This window comes from Heterodontus francisci, chromosome 1 (genome assembly GCF_036365525.1).
Source record: "Heterodontus francisci isolate sHetFra1 chromosome 1, sHetFra1.hap1, whole genome shotgun sequence".
Taxonomy (NCBI): domain Eukaryota; kingdom Metazoa; phylum Chordata; class Chondrichthyes; order Heterodontiformes; family Heterodontidae; genus Heterodontus; species Heterodontus francisci.
In genome coordinates, this window is record NC_090371.1 from 161,941,479 (window position 1) to 161,962,338 (window position 20,860).

Here is a 20,860-nt window from a genome sequence, read left to right on the forward strand (position 1 = left end):
TATGGTATCTTTGGTGAATCTAATGCCAGGGAATTCTTCGGGCATTGGCAGTGCTCGGCTCTGGAGCTGCAGGAAACTTGCTCCATTTGGTCACCAAAAGCTGAATACAACAGCATTAGGAAAGGAGGGTGGTTGGAAGGTGAAGAGGGCCACCTAGTAGCATTGTATTTACCATTCCAAATAGGTGCATAGGCACTCAAGTTACATTATGGGGAAATCCCCAAATCAGCCATGTGGTAGGCCTTAGGCCTTTATGCCTTACATTATGGCGGGCTTATACCCAATATGGATCAGTGCAATGGGCTTTGGGAACCCCCTAATATAATAATGATGTTAAATAATGGCATCGTTCCTCAGGTTATTTCTCCTCTTAAAATGACAATGATCCTCCTTTATTTTTAATATACATATCTCTCCCCAGAATTACAAACTAAATTACAATCAACCCAATGCAGATATATCACACCAATTGCATAATGAGGCTTTCTTTATATTTTTCTGCAATCCAAATGATTGCGTGTTTATATAGAAGCAAGCAGCTTTAGAAATTCCACAATAGTAGCTTGAGTTGATGGCTATGTCAGACGTTTGGCCCTACGCCTAACTTGCAGGATGGATGGTCCAACTTGTCAACACACTGCAGCATTTTAACAGACCTGTCAAGAAAATAACATTTTTTCAACTTGAGAATTAGTAAATATAACTTAAGAACTAGATACTGTGACCCAGATTTTCCACTAAGTAAGAACAATCCCACTAGTAGTAAAATGGGGATGGTTTCCATGATGGGTATTTTGCACTGCTAGCACTTTGAAAATTCTGCCAATGCATTCTGCCACTTATCATAGTCATAGTCATAGAGAGTATGTATCAGAAAAATTAAATACAGCTAATGTCGAAGCAAGGCACCTGTTACAGCAACAGAGTGAAGGTCTGAATGGAAAAAGTATAAATAAATTCCCTACCCTTCCTCCAAAAAAAATCAAGCAAATAAGTGTTTGCCTTTGCTCCGTGACCTTTTGGTCAGCTATGTGGCCTGGTCCAATCTGCACCTTCTCCTTTGTTATCTCTTGCCCAACCCCCACCTCACTTGTTTATAATCTGTGACTTTTCTAATATTTGTCAGTTCCGAAGAAGGGTCACTGACCCGAAACGTTAACTCTGCTTCTCTTTCCACAGATGCTGCCAGACCTGCTGAGTGAATCCAGCATTTCTTGTTTTTGTTGTTGAAGCAAATAAGTGGTTCGAGTCCTGGCCCATTGCAGAACACAACTCTGCACAGTGGCGGCACAGTGGCGCAATGGTTAGCACCGCAGCCTCACAACTCCAGCGACCCGGGTTCAATTCTGGGTACTGCTTGTGTGGAGTTTGCAAGTTCTCCCTATGTCTGCGTGGGTTTTCTCCGGGTGCTCCGGTTTCCTCCCACAGCCAAAAGACTTGCAGGTTGGTAGGTAAATTGGCCATTATAAATTGCCCCTAGTATAGGTAGGTGGTAGGGAAATATAGGGACAGGTGGGGATGTGATAGGAATATAGGATTAGTATAAATGGATGGTTGATGGTCGGCACAGACTCGGTGGGCCGAAGGGCCTGTTTCAGTGCTGTATCTCTAAACTAAAACTAAACTCCATCTGCCAAATTCACCAGGAGACAGAAATAGCAAAGGAGAGTAGTTTAGAAATTCTAGGGACCTAGTGAGATGTGTGACAGATCAGTACACCTGGCCACCTCCAACAACAGACACAGACCCTGTCCCTGGTGGGACAGGTCTGAGGGGCTGAATGGCCTTCTCCTGCTCTGATGTTCCAAAGTTTAAGATTGGGGACATTTGCCTGTCTGCTATTCAATTACATCATGGATAATCTGTATCTTAACTTCAACTACCCAACTTGATCCCTAACCCTTAATATCTGTACCTAACACCAATTTATCTCTGTTTTGATTTTTTTTATAAATTGACGTAGCCTCAATAGTTTTTTGGGGAAGAGAATTCCATCCAGATTTCCACTACCCTTTGTATGAAGAAGTGCTTCCTGACATCATCTCTGACCAGCCAAGCTCTAATTTTAAGGTTATGCCCTTTTGTTCTGGACTCTTCCATCAAAGGAAATAGTTTCTCTCGCCATCTACTCTATCAATTCATTTAATTATCTTAAACACCTCAATCAGATAATATCTCAATCGTTTATATGCAAAGGTAAACAAATCTATGCAACCTGTCCTCATGTTATAACCCTTTTAGCCCTGGTATCATTCTGGTGAATCTGTGCTTCACCCCATCCAAGGCCAAAATATCTTTCTTGAGGTGTGGTGCCCAGAATTAAATGCAATCCTCCAGATAGGATCTACCCAGAGCTCAGTACAGCTGCAACATAGCTTCCATCCCTTTGTATTCCAGCCCTCCTGAGATAAAGGCCAACTTTCCATTAGCCTTTTACATTAGTTTTGTACCTGTCCACTAGCTTTTAGTGATTTCTGTACTTGGACCCCTAAGTCTCTCTGCTCATCCACAGTTCCTCGCTTCTCGCTGTTTCAAAAATACTCTGATCTATCTTTCTTAGGTCCAAAGTGGATGACCTCAGACTTTTCCACATTGAATTCCATCCACCACAGTTTTAACCACTCACTTAATCTATCAATGCCCCTTTGCAACTTTCTGCTCCCATCTACATTATTTATTGTGCCACCTAACTTAGTGTCATTAGCAATCATGTGTACCAAGCTCTCTATTCCTTCATTCAAGTAATTTATAAATATAGTGAAACGCTTAGGCCCCAGCACAGATCACTGGGGAACATCATTAGTCACATTCTGCCAATTTGAGTATGTACCAATTATACCTACTCCCTGTTTCCTACCTCCTAACCAAATCCCTCCAAGCCAAATGATTGCCTCTGATTTCATGCCCTCTCATTTTTGTTGACAGTCCCTTATGTAGAACATTGCTGAATGCCTTCTGGAAGTCCATATAAATAACACCTATTGACACTCTCTTACCTATCACATTAGTAACCTCAAAAAATTCAACAAGGTTCATTACACATAACTTATCCATTACAATTCCAAGCCACTCTATCTGATCGTAACTTCCCCACAACTACATTAGACTAATAGGCCTATAAATTCTTAGTTTATCTCTCTTATCTTTCTCAAATAGTGGAAGTGAGATTAGCAATGTTCCAATCCATGGAGACAATTCATGGATTGAATGTGTTTTGGAAGATCATGACGAATGCATCAACAATTTCCTCATCTACATCTTTTAATAGCCTTGGGTGGAAACAATTGCATCCTGGGGATTTGTCTATCCTTAATATCAGTTTTTTCTCCATCACCGTTTTTTAAACTTAACTGGTTAATTCCTCCCTTTCATTTATTTTTAGTTTGCTTTGTATCTCTGGTGTTTTATCCCGGTCCTCTACTATGAAGACCAATACAAAATAGTTACTTCGGGATTGGGTGGGATTTCCATTCTGGGGTTGAAACTCCGATGTCGCGGTCACTTCTGGGTCCTGACCCCGCACTGCTGTGGCAATATGTAAAAGCATTAATTGGCCCAGAGTCATATTCGCTGTCCAATCAGTGGAAGCGGATGTAGGAAGGAGGCAAGACAGACAGCAGTGGTCCCAATTTAAAGGCAGCCATTGCTGAGGTTGCCATTTCTCCAAAGGATGGAAGAGCAAAGGGGAGTGGGAAGGAAGGCCCCCACCATCCCCCTGACAGGGTAGCCTCCCATTTTCGGATGCCTCACTGGAGATGCTGCTGGAGGTGGTGATTGAGAGCAGAAACATCCTGTTTCCTGCCTGTGACAACAGAAAGCCTGCAAGGCTCACCAAGAGGGCATGGCTGGAGGTGGCTCATGAGATCAGCAGCAGAGGAGTGGTGAAGAGGAACTGGGTGTGCTGCAGGAGGCATTTCAATGACTTTCTCAAGTCTGGAAATGTGAGTCCAAAAATAGACCCAGATGGCATGCCTCCTGGTCAGCAGTCACCAGGGCACAAAAGAGAGGGGCATACTGAGGGTGCATAGAGTTCAGGTTGAAAAGATCTCAACATCTCCAGATTCAGAGGATGCATGGCAATGCTCCCTATACAATGCCTAAGTGGTCATCTCACTGTTTTAAGCAGCAGAGGTATCTGTTGACTGTCCTGATCTCTCACCATCATCTTCTCTTATGTCTTCCAGAGGTCCAGCTTCAGAGGGGCAGGAGGCCATGCAAAGACAAGTTCCCCAGGACTCAGAGGAGGAAGACACCTCAGACCCTGCACTTTAAATTTTTCTAGCGCACCCTCCACCAGCGCCGACACTTGCACCTTTGGTGGGTCTTCGTACGGTTTTAGAAACAGTGGCACAAGGTGAAGTGCACATCACTTCAGAGCAGGAGGATTTGAGGAAGGCAGAGTCAGCTGTGGGCAGTCCCCCTCGAGGATGGAGAACAGGTGTAGCCCTGCTCAGCAGGGTGGAGATGCAGAGTGTTGGGAGTCTTCATGAAACAGATGGCTCTACCTGGAGAATCAGCATGAGATATATGCCCACATGTTGGAGCTACCTGAGGCCCTGCAGAGTCATGGGCAGAGGGTGGAGGAGTCCATTCATCTCATGTGCTCCACAATGTCTCAGTGCTTTGAGCGCATGAGTTCCCCTGTTGAGAGAGTGGCCAACCTCATGGAGAGCCATATGCGACATTACTCAGGGTAAATGCATGAACGGTGCACTGACATGCACAGAATTCATGCCACAGTCTGTAGCATTGACGGATCAGTGGAACAAATGGCACAAAGAAGCACAGAGTGGATGCCAGCTGCGCCCCAGCTGGTGTTCCCCTCCAGCGATCAAGGGTGCCATAAAAGGGCTGAGGAGATGACAGATGGTGATGAAGGGGCCACTCCTCATGGGGCTCCATCATCATCATCCACCTCCATGTTCTCCCTCAGATGAATGAAGCACCCTGTGACAAAGGCTGGCCCTCTAGTGATGCCAGAGCAGCTGCCTTTGGAGGTGACCCCGACACCTCCACAACGAGGCTGACTGCCACGGGTATCTCAGTTGCAGACAGGCACTAGTGAACAGTCTTCTTCCGCCTCATCCTCAGCCACAGGGGGAGGCACTCATAGGAGTGGCTGTGAGTGGAGGCCACCAGGTCAGTAATGCCACTTTGTGGGTCACTTGCATGTTACTAATGTAAACAATAGTTAACTTTTAATCGATAAAGCACTGGGAAAGTTGCTTCACTAAAGCAGACTTGTGTGTTTCCATCTCATCATGGCAAGATGTAGGAGAATGGGAAGGAAGGGTTGCCAAAGCCATGGAGTATACTGGGGAAGAGTGTGTTTGAAGACTCTGGAGCCTTGCATTATTTGTGCCATTGGAAGATTACTGACTTTTGTTATGAATTGATGGTTGCTTTCACTCAGATGAAGGAAAATTTCCACTTTAAATGTCCTGTAGACTGAGTCTCATGCAGGTCAAACATCTCTGGATCAGAGTGGGCCTAGCTTCCCTGCCTCCTGGGCCTCCCACAGCAGCATCCCTGCAAAGCATGGGGACTGTTCTCCAGTTCTTCTTCAGCCTCCTCCTCCTCGTCTTCGTCCTCCTCTTCTGAGGAGCTGTGGCATTCCAGTGCTTCTCCCTCTTCAAGGTCCACACGTCTCAGAAGGGCCAGGTTATGGAGAGCACAGTAAACCACCACAATGTGCGACACCCTTGAGGGGGTGTACTGGAGGGCGTCACCTGACCGGTCAAGGCTTCAGGAGGCTGATGGCCTGTTCAATGTTGACCCTTGTGCTCAGGTTGCAATGGTGGCAGTGCCTCTTAGCCTCCAGGCAGGGCTACACACCAGAGCGATCAGCCATTTCTACAAGGGATAAGCCTTATCTATTAACAGTTACCCACGCATCTCCAATGGCTTAATGAAGAGCTGCGGCACCTGCGAGCACCGGAGGATGAAGGTATAATGGCAGTTTCCAGGAAAACATGCAGACCTGCATAAAGTGCTTCCTATGGTCACATGGCAGCTTGACGTTTAGGAAGTGGAATCCCTTCCTATTGAGGAATCTCCCTGCCTGGTCAGTCAATGCCTCGATGGCTACATGGGTACAAGCGAGGATCATCTGCACCTGAGGGAATCCAGTGAGGGAGGCAAATCCCACTGCTCTTTGAGCTTGTGTGCTGCTATCCACCTTGAATTCAATTTAATCCCCTGCCCTTTCCAACAGAACACCCGTAACTGCCGAAATGCAAAGATGTGCTGCTGCCTGTGGAATGCCACCAATGTCTGCTGCCGCTCCTTGGAAAGAACTGGTTGCAGGAAAGTGCATTGCCACTGTAATTCTTAGAGCCATGGGAAGGCTGTGGTGATGTTTCCTGCTAACCCTCGGATGACCCTCAAAGAGGGCACTCATGTCAGTAACCATCTGCCCAGACAGGCACAGCGGCCTGTGGCGCTGAGGCTCCAGCATATCCAGGCAGCTTCTCTTTCAGTGGTGGACCCTATGCTGAGGGTGCCGCCTCCATTACCTTTCTGCCTCTCATTCCTCACCCTGTGGCCCGGTTGCCCAGGGGTCTGCCTCTGCTCCTGGAGCTGCTGCTCACCATCACTGGTCGGACCAAGCTCAGGGTTGCTTCATTCCTTGGGCTTGGGCTGATAAGTGGCAAGTAACATTCGCACCACACAAGTGCCAGGCATTGACCATCTCCTGAATCCCCTTGTCATGAAACCCTGAGACCCTGCGACACCCTGGTCCACTCCATCATCCCCGACACCTCGTCCTCTTCACATGGCACCTTCCCATGCAGTTGCAGGAGTTATAGCAACTGCCCTCTTACCTCCTCTCCTCTCACCACCCAAGGCCCCAAACACTACTTCTAGGTGAAGCAGCGATTTACTTGTACTTCTTTCAATTTAGTATACTGTATTCGCTGCTCATGGGGCAGTCATCTCTACACAGGGGAGACCAAATGCAAATTGGGTGACTGTTTTGCGGAACACCTCCATTCAGTCCACCAGCATGACCCTGAGCTTACGATTGCTTGCCATTTTAATTCATCACCCTGCTCTCTCATCCACATTTCTGTCCTCAGCGTCCTGTGGTGTTCCAGTGAAGCTGATCACCAAGCTGGAGTAACGGCACCTTATCTTCCGATTCAGCACTCTGCAGCCTTCTAGACTCAACATCAAGTTCAACAACTTCAGACCATGGCTGCCATTTTGATTATTTTTTTTGCCATGTACCAGTTTTAAACTAGTTTCTCATATTTTTGCTTTCAGACAGAGCTGTTCATTATTCAGCCATTGACACTATCTCTAGACAAATGCTTTGTCTTTTACTATGGCTAATGCTACTCCCTTTGCCTTTTATTCTATGATATCTTTGTTGTTTAATTGCTCCTGCCCTCTGCCGTATCACAGACCTTCCCGTTTGTTGTTCTTCCCCCCTCTCCCTTCACTTGCTCAAAGCCTATTACGTTTCTAAGCTTTGCCAGTTCTAATGAAAGGTCACAGACCAGAAACATTAGTCTGTTTCTCTCCCGATCGATTGCTATGTACATAGCAACAGGAAAAAGAACAAAGCCCCAACATCATTGATTCACTTTGTAAAACTGTAGAAAAATTCTATCCCACGGATAATGACATATCATGCTAGCAGCCAGATTACTTGTGCTAGATGCCATTGAAATTTCTTACCATTTGGATCTATGACTTGCACTATTCTGATATTTCTGAACTTGAGTGCATAGTGTTGAAATGGAAATGGTGAACAGTGAGATATTGGAAATACTCTCTGTAATCTCCATTGATGAGCTTCCAGTATGGTAAAATAATGTTAATACTGAACTGTTTGAAGTATTTTGAAGAATATAAATCACAAAAATGCGGCTGCAGGTGAGACTTATTAGACTGGATTGGTCATCCCTGTGAATAATAACGTATCCATCTCTTGGTGAAAGGCTTAGTGCACCATGGTGCAGAACATTGCCATGATTTGTACGAATCAGATAGATGAGTGAGTAAATCAAGAAATAGTGATGCTGTGCTTGAGTTTTGAAGACTTGTAGACTATAGAAGGGCAGGCATGGGGGTGGCTGGTGGAAGTTAAGGATAGAAGCACAGGAACAGGAGTTGGCCACTCAGCCCTCAAGCCTGTTCCATCATTCAATTAGATCTTGACTGATCTGTACCTCAACTCCATTTCCCCATCTTTGCTTTCTTAACCAACATATGTTTATTAACTTCAATCTTGAAAATTACAATTAACTATGCAAGCACAGCCTTCTGGGTCGGGGGGTTGGTGAGGGGGGGAGAGGGGAAGTTTCAAATTTCTACTGCCCTTTGTGTGAAAATATGCTTCTTGATTTCATTATCCTGACTTCTAAATGACCTAGACCAAATTTTAAGATTATAGCCTCCTTGTTTTTGATTCCCGCAGCAGAGGAAATAATTTCTCTATCCTACTGACTGTCTTGATCATTTTAAATAGCTCGATTAGATCAGTCCTCAACTATCTAAACTCAAGGAAACACAAGCCAAGTTAATGCAACCTGTCCTTATAGTTTAAACCTTTAAACCCTAATATCATTCCGTGAATCTGCACAGCACCCTCTTGAGGGATAATACATCTTTCCTATGGTTTGGTTTCCAAAACTGAATGCAGTACTCCAGGAAGGGTCTTAGCAAGACTCATTAAAACTGAAGCATAACTTCTTCCCCTTTGTAATCCAGCCCACCACCCCCGTCCGAGTACTCCCCTCCCCCACCACCTCACTATGAGATAAAGATCAACATTCCATTAGCCTTTTAGACTGCTTTTTGTGTCTACAGATTTGTCATAGAAAAGAATCAGTTGGTGAAGGAGAGAATACCTTGATTTCAATACAGTGAGGATGAAGAGAGCGCAGTATATTCAGAAATTAGGAGGAACAAGAGAAATTATCTTAAAATATTGAAATTTTACATAAACTATAATGAGAATTTCACCAACTTTGTTAACTTTTCAATATTTAACTATGAATCTGATATGGTACACACTTGTAATTATCCTGGCAAGAGTACTTGAAATTTTTCTCCTTCAGAATCTTTTCCAATTCTGCAATACTGCCGACACCACAGGATTCTCTGCAAATCAATATGTTGAGTAAGTTCAGTACAACTACTAAAATTAATTGTTATTTCTAAACTTAAAGTAACAGTTGTCCTCATTAGCCTGAAAACTACTTCTTATTAGGGCTTCCTGAAAAAAATGTTCAGTAGAGGTTTTATTTTCACATATTCACAATATAGATGGGGATGAGGGAAGGCATTCAGCTCATCTTATCTCACTGATCAAGAAAGAACAAATAATTTGCCATCACCTCATCGACTAGTCCTTAAACAAGTCAACAGCGATTTTTTTGCATTCATTATCCTAGCCAGAAGTCTATTCCATGTGTTAATCACTCAGTTGTGAAGAATAACTTGCTGACATCAATCCTCAATTGCCCTTTTACAAGTCTTAGCATATGTTCCCCATTCTTATTGTGAGGTTTAATTTAAAATCGTGTTCTGGATTTGCCTTCTCCATATCATTCACTATTTTATATATTTGTTTGAGCTTTCCTCCTAGTTGCCTCTTTTCAAGCTTGAATAAAGGAGGGCTTCCCAATCTTTCCTCATGACCCATTCAACTGAAGCTATTGTATTGAAATGTATAGCACAATGACATGACCCACATTTGACACACAGCAGATTAGGCAGAGGTGACTCATGACAATTCTGACTCATCTCTCGAAACAGGTCAGGCAAATACTTTTCCTAGAAAAGAACCTCCCCTTTTTTGTTTTTTTAACAGTTGGACAGCACACACTTAAATCAGTACTAATGACAAGTCCTCTCAGTGGCTTATCTTATTCAGATGAAATGGTAAACCTGACACAGTACAATGCGAATGTGGGTCAGGCAGACAGGTAGGCAAGGAAACTAACAATGGTCTTTTGATATTTTGTTGTCTTTTTTCTGCTATTCTGTGAATTATTTTGAACAGCAAGGTGAGCAATGTTAGTGCGGTGGAATAAAACACTTTTCTTTCAATGTCAGTGTTTAAGGGCAGCACAGTGGCGCAGTGGTTAGCACCGCAGCCTCACAGCTCCAGCGACCTGGGTTCAATTCTGGGTACTGCCTGTGTGGAGTTTGCAAGTTCTCCCTGTGTCTGCGTGGGTTTTCTCCGGGTGCTCCGGTTTCCTCCCACAAGCCAAAAGACTTGCAGGTTGGTAGGTAAATTGGCCATTATAAATTGCCCCTAGTATAGGTCGGTGGTAGGGAAATATAGGGACACGTGGGGATGTGGTAGGAATATGGGATTAGTGTAGGATTAGTATAACTGGGTGGTTAATGGTCGGCACAGACTCGGTGGGCCGAAGGGCCTGTTTCAGTGCTGTATCTCTAAACTAAACTAAAACTAAAACACTCTCAAGGCTAGGCATAGAGTGGGGTAGATGCAAAGTAAAGCTCCCTCTACTTTGCCCTGGAAAAATACCTCCAATCCAATGTTAAAATAGAGGCCAAAACATGTTGGGCCACAATTTTTCCATTTCCTACACCAGCAGCTTTTGGCCGCTTCACACCAAATTGGGAATTTTTAAACAACTTAAAATATACATACTACTTTTAACTTCCAGTTTGTGGCTGGTTGAATTATATTATTAATGTTTCTACTGCTAACAGGTAAATTGGTGTATGCCACTCATTTAGTGAGAAAGATTTGGCATGAGTGCCCCTTTTAAAATTCAAGCATTGAATCATAGTATCAAACTGCAGAGAAGGAAGAAATTTACCAATCACACCAGTGCCAGCTCTTTGAAAATGCAAGACTTACCTAGTCCCTGTTCTTTCCCCATCCCCTTTCATTTCTTTCTCAAATATATATCCATTTTCCTCTTAAAAGTAAATATGGATTTTACTTTCACAACTGTTTTTGATCAGGCATTCCAAGTCCTAACAACCCTTAATGGCAAATGATTCCTTCCAAACCCTTCATCTTTTCTTTTGGTCCATCTGTTGTGTTCTGCTATCAGGCAGGTCCTAACTGAAGTCTCATAAATGAGATTTTTGAACCATTTAGTAGGGAGGAGTCACTGAGGTGATTTCCTGTTGCCTTCCTCACAATTTTAACCTTCTGAGAAACCTATGCTAGGTTGGTTGCAACCAAGGCTAAAGAGACCCAGCCACCCTTTATGAAGGGGGAGCATGCACACCCATCAGACTCAAGTAAACCCGCTTGATATTAACCAGCATTCGGATCTGGGGCTCTGGTCTCTTCTTGCCAAGGTTGTCATGAGTGGGACCCAAACCTATCCTTCTGACGCCGAGGTGGTAATACTACCACTGTGCCAGTGGTCACTCCAACTGGATGTTAATACCCTGCTGGATGTCAACCTAGTATTTAGAGACCATGACCAGGATTTTGCCTTGGCGATGGGCATCTCGATAACCAGCAAAAACACTGGTGAGAACCCTGCATCGCCTCCTCTGGGGAAGGCCCACCAAATCAAGTGCCAATCAGGCACTTAAGTGGACAGCGGTGGGCCTTCCCCGGGTTCAAGGACCCTGGCGATGGAAGTCCCACCTGCTGAGAGCTGTCGGCCACCGCAGAGGTGATGGCTGTTGCCAGTACTGGAGTCGCCCAAGGCCCTGGAACCAGGCCACAGATAAGTCACAGCAGGACGGGTTTTGTGGGGTGGGGTGTTGGCAGCAAGGGCAAGGGAGTGGCTCTCAGCGGACCCCCATTTCATGATGCCAAGTCCCTTGTTCAGGCATCAAGTGCTTTCTGACGAGCAACCCCACCCTGGAGCCGGCAAGCAACCTACAGGGTTTTGCTTGGCGTGCTCCCCATGCGGTGTTATGCCTGCCCGCCGGTGGCGGTGGGATGGGGCCCTTAATTGGGCATTAATTGCCCACTGAAGGGCCTCAATTTCCAGTGGGGTGGGAAAGCTGTTCCCGCCCCGGAATTATTTTGGAGGGGGTCCCTCCCCCCCCCCACCCACCGCCACCATCCCGCCCAATTATATGCTCTCCCTGACTCCAAATCTGACATGGGGGACAGCATAAAACTCCCCCCCATATTCTCGTGTCACTCACTGGGCTATCTAGATTGGGGCTCAAGTCCTTCACCCTCTGATTCAGAGATGGAAATACTACCACTACTGCAAAGGCTCACTCCATTCTTAATGATATTAAATATATACTTTTTAGATATTGAATCGACTAGTGATAATAGTCATGGAAAAGTAATTGTAAAATATTAATTCTCACATTTTCTTTCTCCTCTTTTCTATTTCTGGTCTCTGTGCAATTTGTATCAAGTTTGGTTGAGCAGACAGGTTGGCAACCTGTTCTCGGGCCTTTGTCAGTCCAGATGCGCTATGTCTCTGCCAGGAATGCGATAGCAACCCAGTGCCATTTCCCTTTCAATGTTCCTTCCTTACTTTTTAGTAAATGCCTATCCTCCCCACCTGGCCTCCCCACAATAGCACAGGTTAGGTCAATATCTTTCCACTTGGGGAATCCATACTCTGTCACTCAATGACATACTGTTGGAGGTCTAACAACCATTATGTTGCACGGGAGGTCGAAAATGTACTATATGTAATAAATCCCATAGTATGCATGCAATAAAACTGAAACATCTCACTTATCAGGCCCATCAATATTGTCCATGATCCAGAGGTTTACTGTGGTAACCCGCTTGTTGTCTAAATTTTCAAGTTCTATTTCACTGAAAATGCTAGTGATATGAAAGAAAAACATAATCAGTATCAGTAATGTCCAAAGAATAACATAATCCATATAAATGTTGATGATACTCAGCTAGACTGTGGTTTAAGTTAAAGCCACCAATTAGTAACTAAAAACCCTGAGCTCTGCTATGTACCATACAGTTCTTTTCTAATTAAAGATTTTTGTTACAGTACTAAAGAAAGAAATATGCATGTAGCAATGAACATTCAGGGTTTAAACAGCTTGGTATAAGGTTATTTAACTCATGAGCATTACTATTACCACGAGGGTATCCAAAAAACAGTATAAAGATACATTCCATGATTAAGACCCAACAGCAGCATTATCTTTGAGTACTTATTTGGAAAATACAACCCTGCATTCAACCTCAAACTATTTCTACTTTGGTTAAACAACACCCCTGCACCACCCTGCCAACCCCTGATGGCTTTCTGATTGGCACCATCACCCTTGCCACATATTGGGCTGATGGTGGCAATGGTGAAGGTGGCAGCAAGGGAAGGTATAATACCACATTTATTATCCAGCCTTGATACCAGGCTTTCAATTCTCCAGTGCAAAGTAGTCTGGAGATGTTGAAAACCAAAACTAGCCAGAAATGTGTTGTGTTACCATGTCTTGTATGGGTGAAGGTGAGGTCACCAATCAGAATGTCAATGGGCTTGCACATGTGAGCACTATCCAACAGCAATATCAAGTTGCAGCGGCAGAAATGGTCTTGAGGTATTACTACAAACAGGAAAATGAGACAAAAAGCAAAAGGGCACATTTGCTTTGTGTACACTTCCATCACAGGTATCTCCAACAAGGGCCTGTTTTCTAGGGATGGCCAATTTCAAAATTAACATTTTAAAGCAGGATGATAATTTTTTCTCCACCGTGATTGGACTTTTTAAAATTTTAATGTCACAAAAGAAAATGTAATTTCAAGCAGAAAATAAAATACAGATGTTGATATAGGAAATAGGTGGCAACTAAACTATTTCTGTTCTTTATGGTAACAAGGATCTCACACCCATAATCACTGGGTATTTTTACTTATGGAAACATATTTAAATTTGCATTACAAAAACTTATTATAAACATAATTCTAACATCAAAATAATGACATATTTTCCATCTCTAGGCAATCCATATATATGCCATTGTGATAAAGTAGCATAAAGACAAGCTCAACTGAGTCCTGCGAGACGGAGGGCCAAAATTTATGGTCCAGGCGGCGGGTGAAAACAATGCGCTGTGGAGCCGCCACGATATTAAGTGCAGCGGCTCATTTAAACAGCCAGGGCGGACTGCCCACCTTGATGATGTGGAGGGGGCGGGCGATCTGACCCCAGTAATCACGTCAGCTGCCTTTGCGCAGGTGTTGATGCCATTTTTAAAGGGCTTTGAGCCCTACATTTTAATTTAAATATTTAAAGAGATAGATTTTTAAAAATTAAATAAATTGATCTTGACCGTCTCCCACACCCCCATAATCACAGAATTATGCCCTCTCCCCCTGCAAACACTTACCTGTCCACCTGACTATCCCCCCAAAAGTGCATAAACTTTACACTATAACTCTTCCGACCATCCCCTACACTAATGATATGACTTTGACCTTGATACAAAGATAGTTAGGAAAGCAAGTTGTGAGGAGGATACCGTGGGGCGCACGGGCGAGATTTACTCCACAGAGCCACTGTGATATCTAGCACAGTAGCTCATTTACATGTCTGGGGTGGACCACCCACCCCTGATGATGAGGAAGGGGTGGGTGCTCCTTCCCTGGCAATGGCGCCATTTTTAAAGGGATTAGAGTCCTCCTTGACAGTTTCAATTTTTAAAGAGACACTGCAATTGAAACTGTTAAAAATAATTGGAGAAATCTTCCCAGCCCCTCTCCCACTCCCCAATAGCATTACATATTTTTCCTGCCTTCTCCCCCGCAAAATATTAACCTTGAATATCTGACCTTCCCCTCCCACCCAAAGTTTACTCCTTCCCATCACCCCCTCAACCAATCAGGTAAGTTTTTTCCCTCTCTCTCCCACCCCACACACTGAAATACTTACCTCCTCCTCCCTCCTCACCAGCGTCCCACATTGGATCTCCAGTCGGAGATAAGACCGCACGGTAGTGCTGGCCACCGGCCATAATATGGGAACGAGATGGCCGGTGCAAGGAGCTAAGTAATTTTTCCTTTATTTGAAGACATTTACATATTGAAATGATGGTGCTGCCGCCGAGCTGTGGGGGTGGGGTGGGGTGGGGGGGGCTGCCACGAGGCCTCGCCACTGTCGATAATATGGGGCGGGGCCTTTCTGGCAGCAAGGCCCATGGCGGGCCTCTCCCAGAGGCATTTTTCAGGTCCCCTGGCACGACCCCCGAGGTTTGGTGGGAGGGTGGGGGGGGTGCTGGAAAAATTCAGCCCAAAGTGTCAGCAAAGGGATATAGATAGATTAAGTGAGTGGGCAACAATTTGGCAAATGGAGTATAATGTGAGAAAATGTGAGGTTGTTCATTTCGGTGGGAAGAATAGAAAAGCAGAATATTATTTGCATGGAGAGAGACTGCAGAATGCTGCGGTGCAGAGGGATTTGGGTGTCCTTATAAATGAATCACAAAATGTTAGAATGCAGGTACAGCAAGTAATTCGGTGGGCAAATGGAATGCCGATCTTTATTGCAAAGGGGATGGAGTATAAAAGTAGGAAAGTCTTGCTACAACTGTACAGGGTATTGGTGTGACTGCACCTAGAGTACTGCATATAGTTTTGGTCTCCTTATTTAAGGAGGGATATACTTGCATAGGAAGCAGTTTAGAGAAGGATCACTAGGATGATTCCTGGGATGAAGGGGTTGTCTTATGAGGAAAGGTTGAACAGGTTGGGCCTAAAGTCATTGGAGTTTAGAAGAATGAGAGGTGATCTTATTGAAACATATAAGATTTTGAGGGGCTTGACAGAGTAGATGCTGAGAGGATGTTTCCCTTCGTCGGGGAATCTAGAACTAGGGGGCACAGTTTCAAAATAAGACAGAGATGAGGAGGAATTTCTTCTCTCAGCTGGTCATTATTCTTTGGAATTCCCTTCCCCAGAGAGCAGTGGAGGCTGGGTCATTGAATATATTCAAGGCTGATTTAGACAGATTTTTGATCTACAAAGTTATGGGGTTGCGGGGGATGGGGGGGCAGGGGAACCAGACAGGAGAATGGAGATAAGGCTACAATCAGATCAGCATGATCTTATTGAATGGCAGAGCAGGGTGGCGGGGCCAAATGGCCTCATCTTGCTCCTATTTTTTATGACCTTATGATAATGGTTTGTGAGGTAAGGGAAGCTTATCAGCTTGGGGTACATAGGATCCTCTGAGGAGTAGAGCATTATGAGACACTCTACCTCAGGGTTGTCCAATCTTTTCGAATGGAGGGCCGCATTCCGATTTTTGCTTAGCCCAGGAAGCAGGTGAGCAAATATCGAAAGATAAAAGCATTAAAAATTTATCTTACTCATAAAAACAACAACAAATGTGCATTTTTGTGAAGAAGCTTTAAATGAAAAGACCATCTTATTGACTTACTTTCTCGTCACTATATTGAACACTGATTTAGTGAGATACCTGGCATTGTTTTTGCTTGCATAAGTAGTCAATCTCTGCCTGCACACTTGCTCTAGCGATGCAGAGTATTCTGGATAGATATCCATCTGTCAGGAATGATCTTGATCGCTCTCTGTCGCTCTCCCTGTGTTCCCCTCTCTGTGTTGTTCCCCCCGTCCCCCCTCTCTCTGCCCCCTTCCCTCTGTTCTACCCCTCTCTGTTCCCCCTCTCTCTCTGTTCCCCCCCTCTCTCTCTGTTACCCCTCCCGCTCTCTTCCCTTTCTCTCTTTGTGCCCCCTCTCACTCTTTGTTTCCCCTTCTCTCTCTTTGCTTTCCCCCCTCTCTTTCTGTTCTCTCTCTCCTCTCTTTCTCCATTCCCCTCTCGGTTTCCCCCCTCTCTCTGTCCCCCACCCCTCTCTTTGCCCCCTCCCCCCCCCCCCCTCGCTCTGACAGTTGCACTGAGCGGGAGTGCTCAGCAGAGCGGCTTGGTGGCTGCTCAGTTTGTTTAGAAACATCACGCAGAGTTTCACAGCTGACAGCTGCTGAGGCAGGAACGTGCTTCCCAACATCAGACAGATTCAGGGTTTTCTGGCTGTCTTTTAAAAGAAGTAGGAAAACTCATGGGAAACAGACTCTGGCTATCTTTCCTCTAAATATTTCTCCCTACCTTTACTCAGCTTTTGCAAAAACTGAGAGGGTAAAAAAGGACAACTACAGAAGAGTTTCCAGAAGGATATACATTTGTATGCTGCCTCTTGCAGTAGTGTATAGTTACCCACACTGATTGGTGGAAATTTGTATTGCCAACAGCATTTGAAGCTTTTTGCAAACTAACATGTCAAGATGTTATGAGGTTTGACATGTAATTATGTCTATGATTGGATCTAGGAAATATGAGTTATTCGCTTTACAAAAATGTTTCTTATGTTAAAGAGAAAAGCAAAACTGAATGCTGCAAATCTGAAATTAAAACAAAAAGTGCAGGAAACATATTGTGTATCAATCATTATTGAAAGAGAAAATATATAGGAACGTAGAAACATAGGAATAGCTGGGCGATAAAAAAAAACTACAGTTCATGTTCACCTGCTAGCATCCTGGTAATCACATGATACATTGATAATGGAGTTGTTGACTAATCATAACAACCAATCTGTGTCAAGTAGTCAATAACAGAAGCAGAAGTAAGGCAAGGTCCAAGTGCTGGAAAACTTTTGGAATCATAGGTCCAAAGTCCCTTTTTCCTCCCTGCATGCTACAGTTATTATAAACCACATTTCAAATTATTCATTTACTGTATCCTAAAATGTTATTTTTTGAATGAATCTATCTAATTTGCATTTGAACAAATCAATACTATCGGTTTCTATTACCACCTTAAACAGCCTATTCCATAGATTACATTTCCATTTGTTCACTAAAATAATGGGTTGGATTTTAAGAGCACGCCGCCGAGCTTGGAAAATGGCAGCTCGCCCGCATGGGCTGCACACCAAAGAGTCACTGCAATCTCAAGCACGGCGACTCATTTAATTAGCCGGGGCGGCCCACCTCCTAATCTTGTGGAGGGGACGGGCTGACCATCCCCGGCGCTGGTGCCATTTTTAAAGGGCAGCCAGCCCTGCTGCCCAATTTAAATTTTTAAAGTCCTACCCTCCAAGATTAAATAAATAAATTTTTAATGTCCCTTTCCCAACCCCCAAAAGCAATTACAATAACTATTTGCCCTTTCCCCCCCAAACCCTTTTATATCTGACTTCCACCCCCAAACTGCATAATGTTTCAGGCTCAACTCTTCCCACCATCTCCCACACCTATTACATGTATTTGACCCCGTCGCTCCACCACCCCCGCCCACCACACTGACAAACTTACCTCCTCACCCCTCCCCACCAGTGTGTTGCTGCATTTCCCTAGACGGGGATCTGAAGGCACGGGAGCGCCGGCTGCTGCGCCAAAGATCGTGACTGGCTCAGAAGACTGAAGGTAAGTTCATTTTAATTTATGTATGTAATTCATTTAAATATTGAAAAATCCAGGTCCCATCACCCATGGCACATCCCGGCCACGGAGCCTGACGTTGAGGGCTTGGTAAAATCCAGCCCAAAGAGCGTGCAGGAACAGAGGGATCTGGTGGTTCATGTACGTATCTCTTTGCACTTGATTCGATGGCCGGAATATTAGAGGGATAGCTGAAATCCCGCTGCTGGGGCTGAAAGCAGGAGGCGACCCTGCTTAGGCCAGTGGCAGGAACTGGGAAGACATATTGCCGGTGGGCGGCTGATCTACCACCTTTCTCGCTGCTGGCAAAATGAAATGGCGGCAGGAGACGTCAGGCACACCACCCCACCACCCCCCCTCCCCCACCGCCCAGCCCCGATGCCTTCCTGCACCATTTTGCCAGCCTTCCCACCTCTCAACCTGTCGCCAAAGGCCTGATAAAATTCTGGCCAATGACTCCATGACATTTTTGGCTTAATATTGCATATCACAACATTTGTGAAAATTCAAAATGAATCTGATTTGCTTTACTCACTATTACCAAGCATTATTGCAATAATTCAATTTATTGTCAATCAGGAACTCCAGATTTTAGTTTTCTTTTCATTTGAGTATAAGTTCCTTCCTGTATTTTTGTTCCCTGTGAAGCAGTTTGCATTTCTATACATTGAATGTCATCTGTCACCTGTCTGTCCAATTCACAGGTATAGTCAAATTCTCTTGGAGCTTATCCTGTTCAGCTTTGCAGGCTACCACCATCATTAGCTTTGCACCATCTGCAAATTTACCCACTGTGCTCATAACTCCTATGAAGCTATTAAACAAAGTAAGTTCCAAAAGACCCCTGTGGGGCCTCATTTGTAACATTCTCCAAGGTTGATGACAATTCCTTCATCACCACCCCAAGGTTCTATTCGTCAACCAATTATGTATTCAGTGTAAAATATGTTCCACCGCAACTTTGGTGGGAGATCTGTGGAAACCCCAGAGAAACGCCAATCTCCATCCCTTATCTGAGGTTTCCAGCAAGTGTTCGCTGAAGTTCATAGAAGTTCTATCTTGTTAGAGTTAAAAGTACAGTTCTGTCATGTTGATGTCGTTAGTGTTGTACCTTTCCTCTCTGAAAGCTTTGTCATAAGCAGATCCATTCAGCATCACGGTTACTTTTCCATGGGCCTTTTTTGCATACTGTGAAATGCACACACACATAATTACTTATCTACTGTCCAACTAATCCAGTTGAATCAAAACCATAATTATTTTGCTTTCCCAACAAATAATAAAGACCAAATTTTACCTGACAAACAGGTCATGCAGGTTAAAATGGCAGTTAGCTAGTTCGTGTAGCATTCCCGCCAAGTTCCCACCTGTTACCACTGTAAATCTGTGCAAATGAAGTTGGGAGAGTAACCCTCCTCGACCGTGCAGAGGCCTACTTAAGGTGTAGAAGTCATGACCCGATGATATTATCAGTGCTGTGACACAATTTTAACACCTGTAGTTATGAGACCCACACATCACTGAATTCCCCTCACCCTGCCCACAGAAAAACCTGGCAGGTTTTGGCAGGGTGGCCAAGGTAAGTTTGTTTTTTAATTTTTTTGTTGGCCTCCTTCCATCCCTGCAAGCAATCCTTGGACCTCCTCACTAATGGCATTGCCTCTCCCTCCTAGTGCAGATGCTCCTTGGAAATTCCTCTCCCAGCACTTATGTTGGGTACCATTACCTTGGGTCCTCAGCAGCGTGCGGCTCTCGGTACAATTCCCACTCTTGCCAGCCAGTCGTGGGGTCACTGCCGCACCCCAGTTTCTGTTAGGAGATGGATTAAAACTATTCAACTGAGGCTTGGGAGTTAAAATGGTCCCTGAGTCTCTCACAAAACTCTTCATGAGGGTTTCCAACATGCCCCGAGCACTCTGTGAATTAAAATCGGGATTCTACAGGTCTCCAGGTCTTGGATCTTAAATACTACTTTCTATTTTAAAATTGCTTTTCTCTTTACTTCCTCCCTGCGTATCATTCTTTAAACAGCAGAAGCGACTGATGACTTGCTTCTATGTCCTTACTGATCTCACTTTAATTCTCATTTTCTTCTCTGTCCCGCTAAAGGTGCTGGTTCAGGCTGGTGTATGGTTCCATGGTTGCCAGCAGCCCTCCAGTACTTTGTCCAGGCTGACTTATGAAAAATGACCACTTGGGTGATGAGAATTGGCAGATTATTGAAACATGACCATTAAACCCCAATCCTGTTCACCTGATATCCACTCATGCACATTTTGTAGCAGGAGTCTGTTGACGTGATGAGGAGTAGGGAACCTTGGATGATTTGTTTTTCCCTTCACTAGTTTAGGAAGCACCCTTATCTTGTCTACAAACTTACTTCCTCAGCTGCTTGGAGACACCTAAGCAAAGCAGGCAATTCCATTCAGTCAAAACAGATGTGCAATTATACTGCTAAGATACAGACATTAAATAGCAGGATAGGTGTTTTCTAAACTGGAATGAAATGAG

General features: G+C 44.4%; 1 protein-coding gene across 1 annotated transcript in view; it reads right to left on the reverse strand.

The window, feature by feature from the left end:
* Positions 1–376: 376 nt before the first annotated feature.
* The window catches only part of LOC137347605 (ADP-ribosyl cyclase/cyclic ADP-ribose hydrolase 2-like), a 47,084-nt gene continuing 26,600 nt past the window's right edge, over positions 377–20,860 (reverse strand). The window contains exons 6-9 of the mRNA XM_068012199.1: positions 19,461–19,537; positions 12,662–12,754; positions 9,025–9,111; positions 377–656 (exon numbers count right to left, since the gene is read on the reverse strand). Coding sequence (XP_067868300.1) covers positions 581–656; positions 9,025–9,111; positions 12,662–12,754; positions 19,461–19,537 — 333 coding nt within the window. The 3' untranslated portion in view covers positions 377–580. The remainder of the gene's footprint in view (positions 657–9,024; positions 9,112–12,661; positions 12,755–19,460; positions 19,538–20,860) is intronic.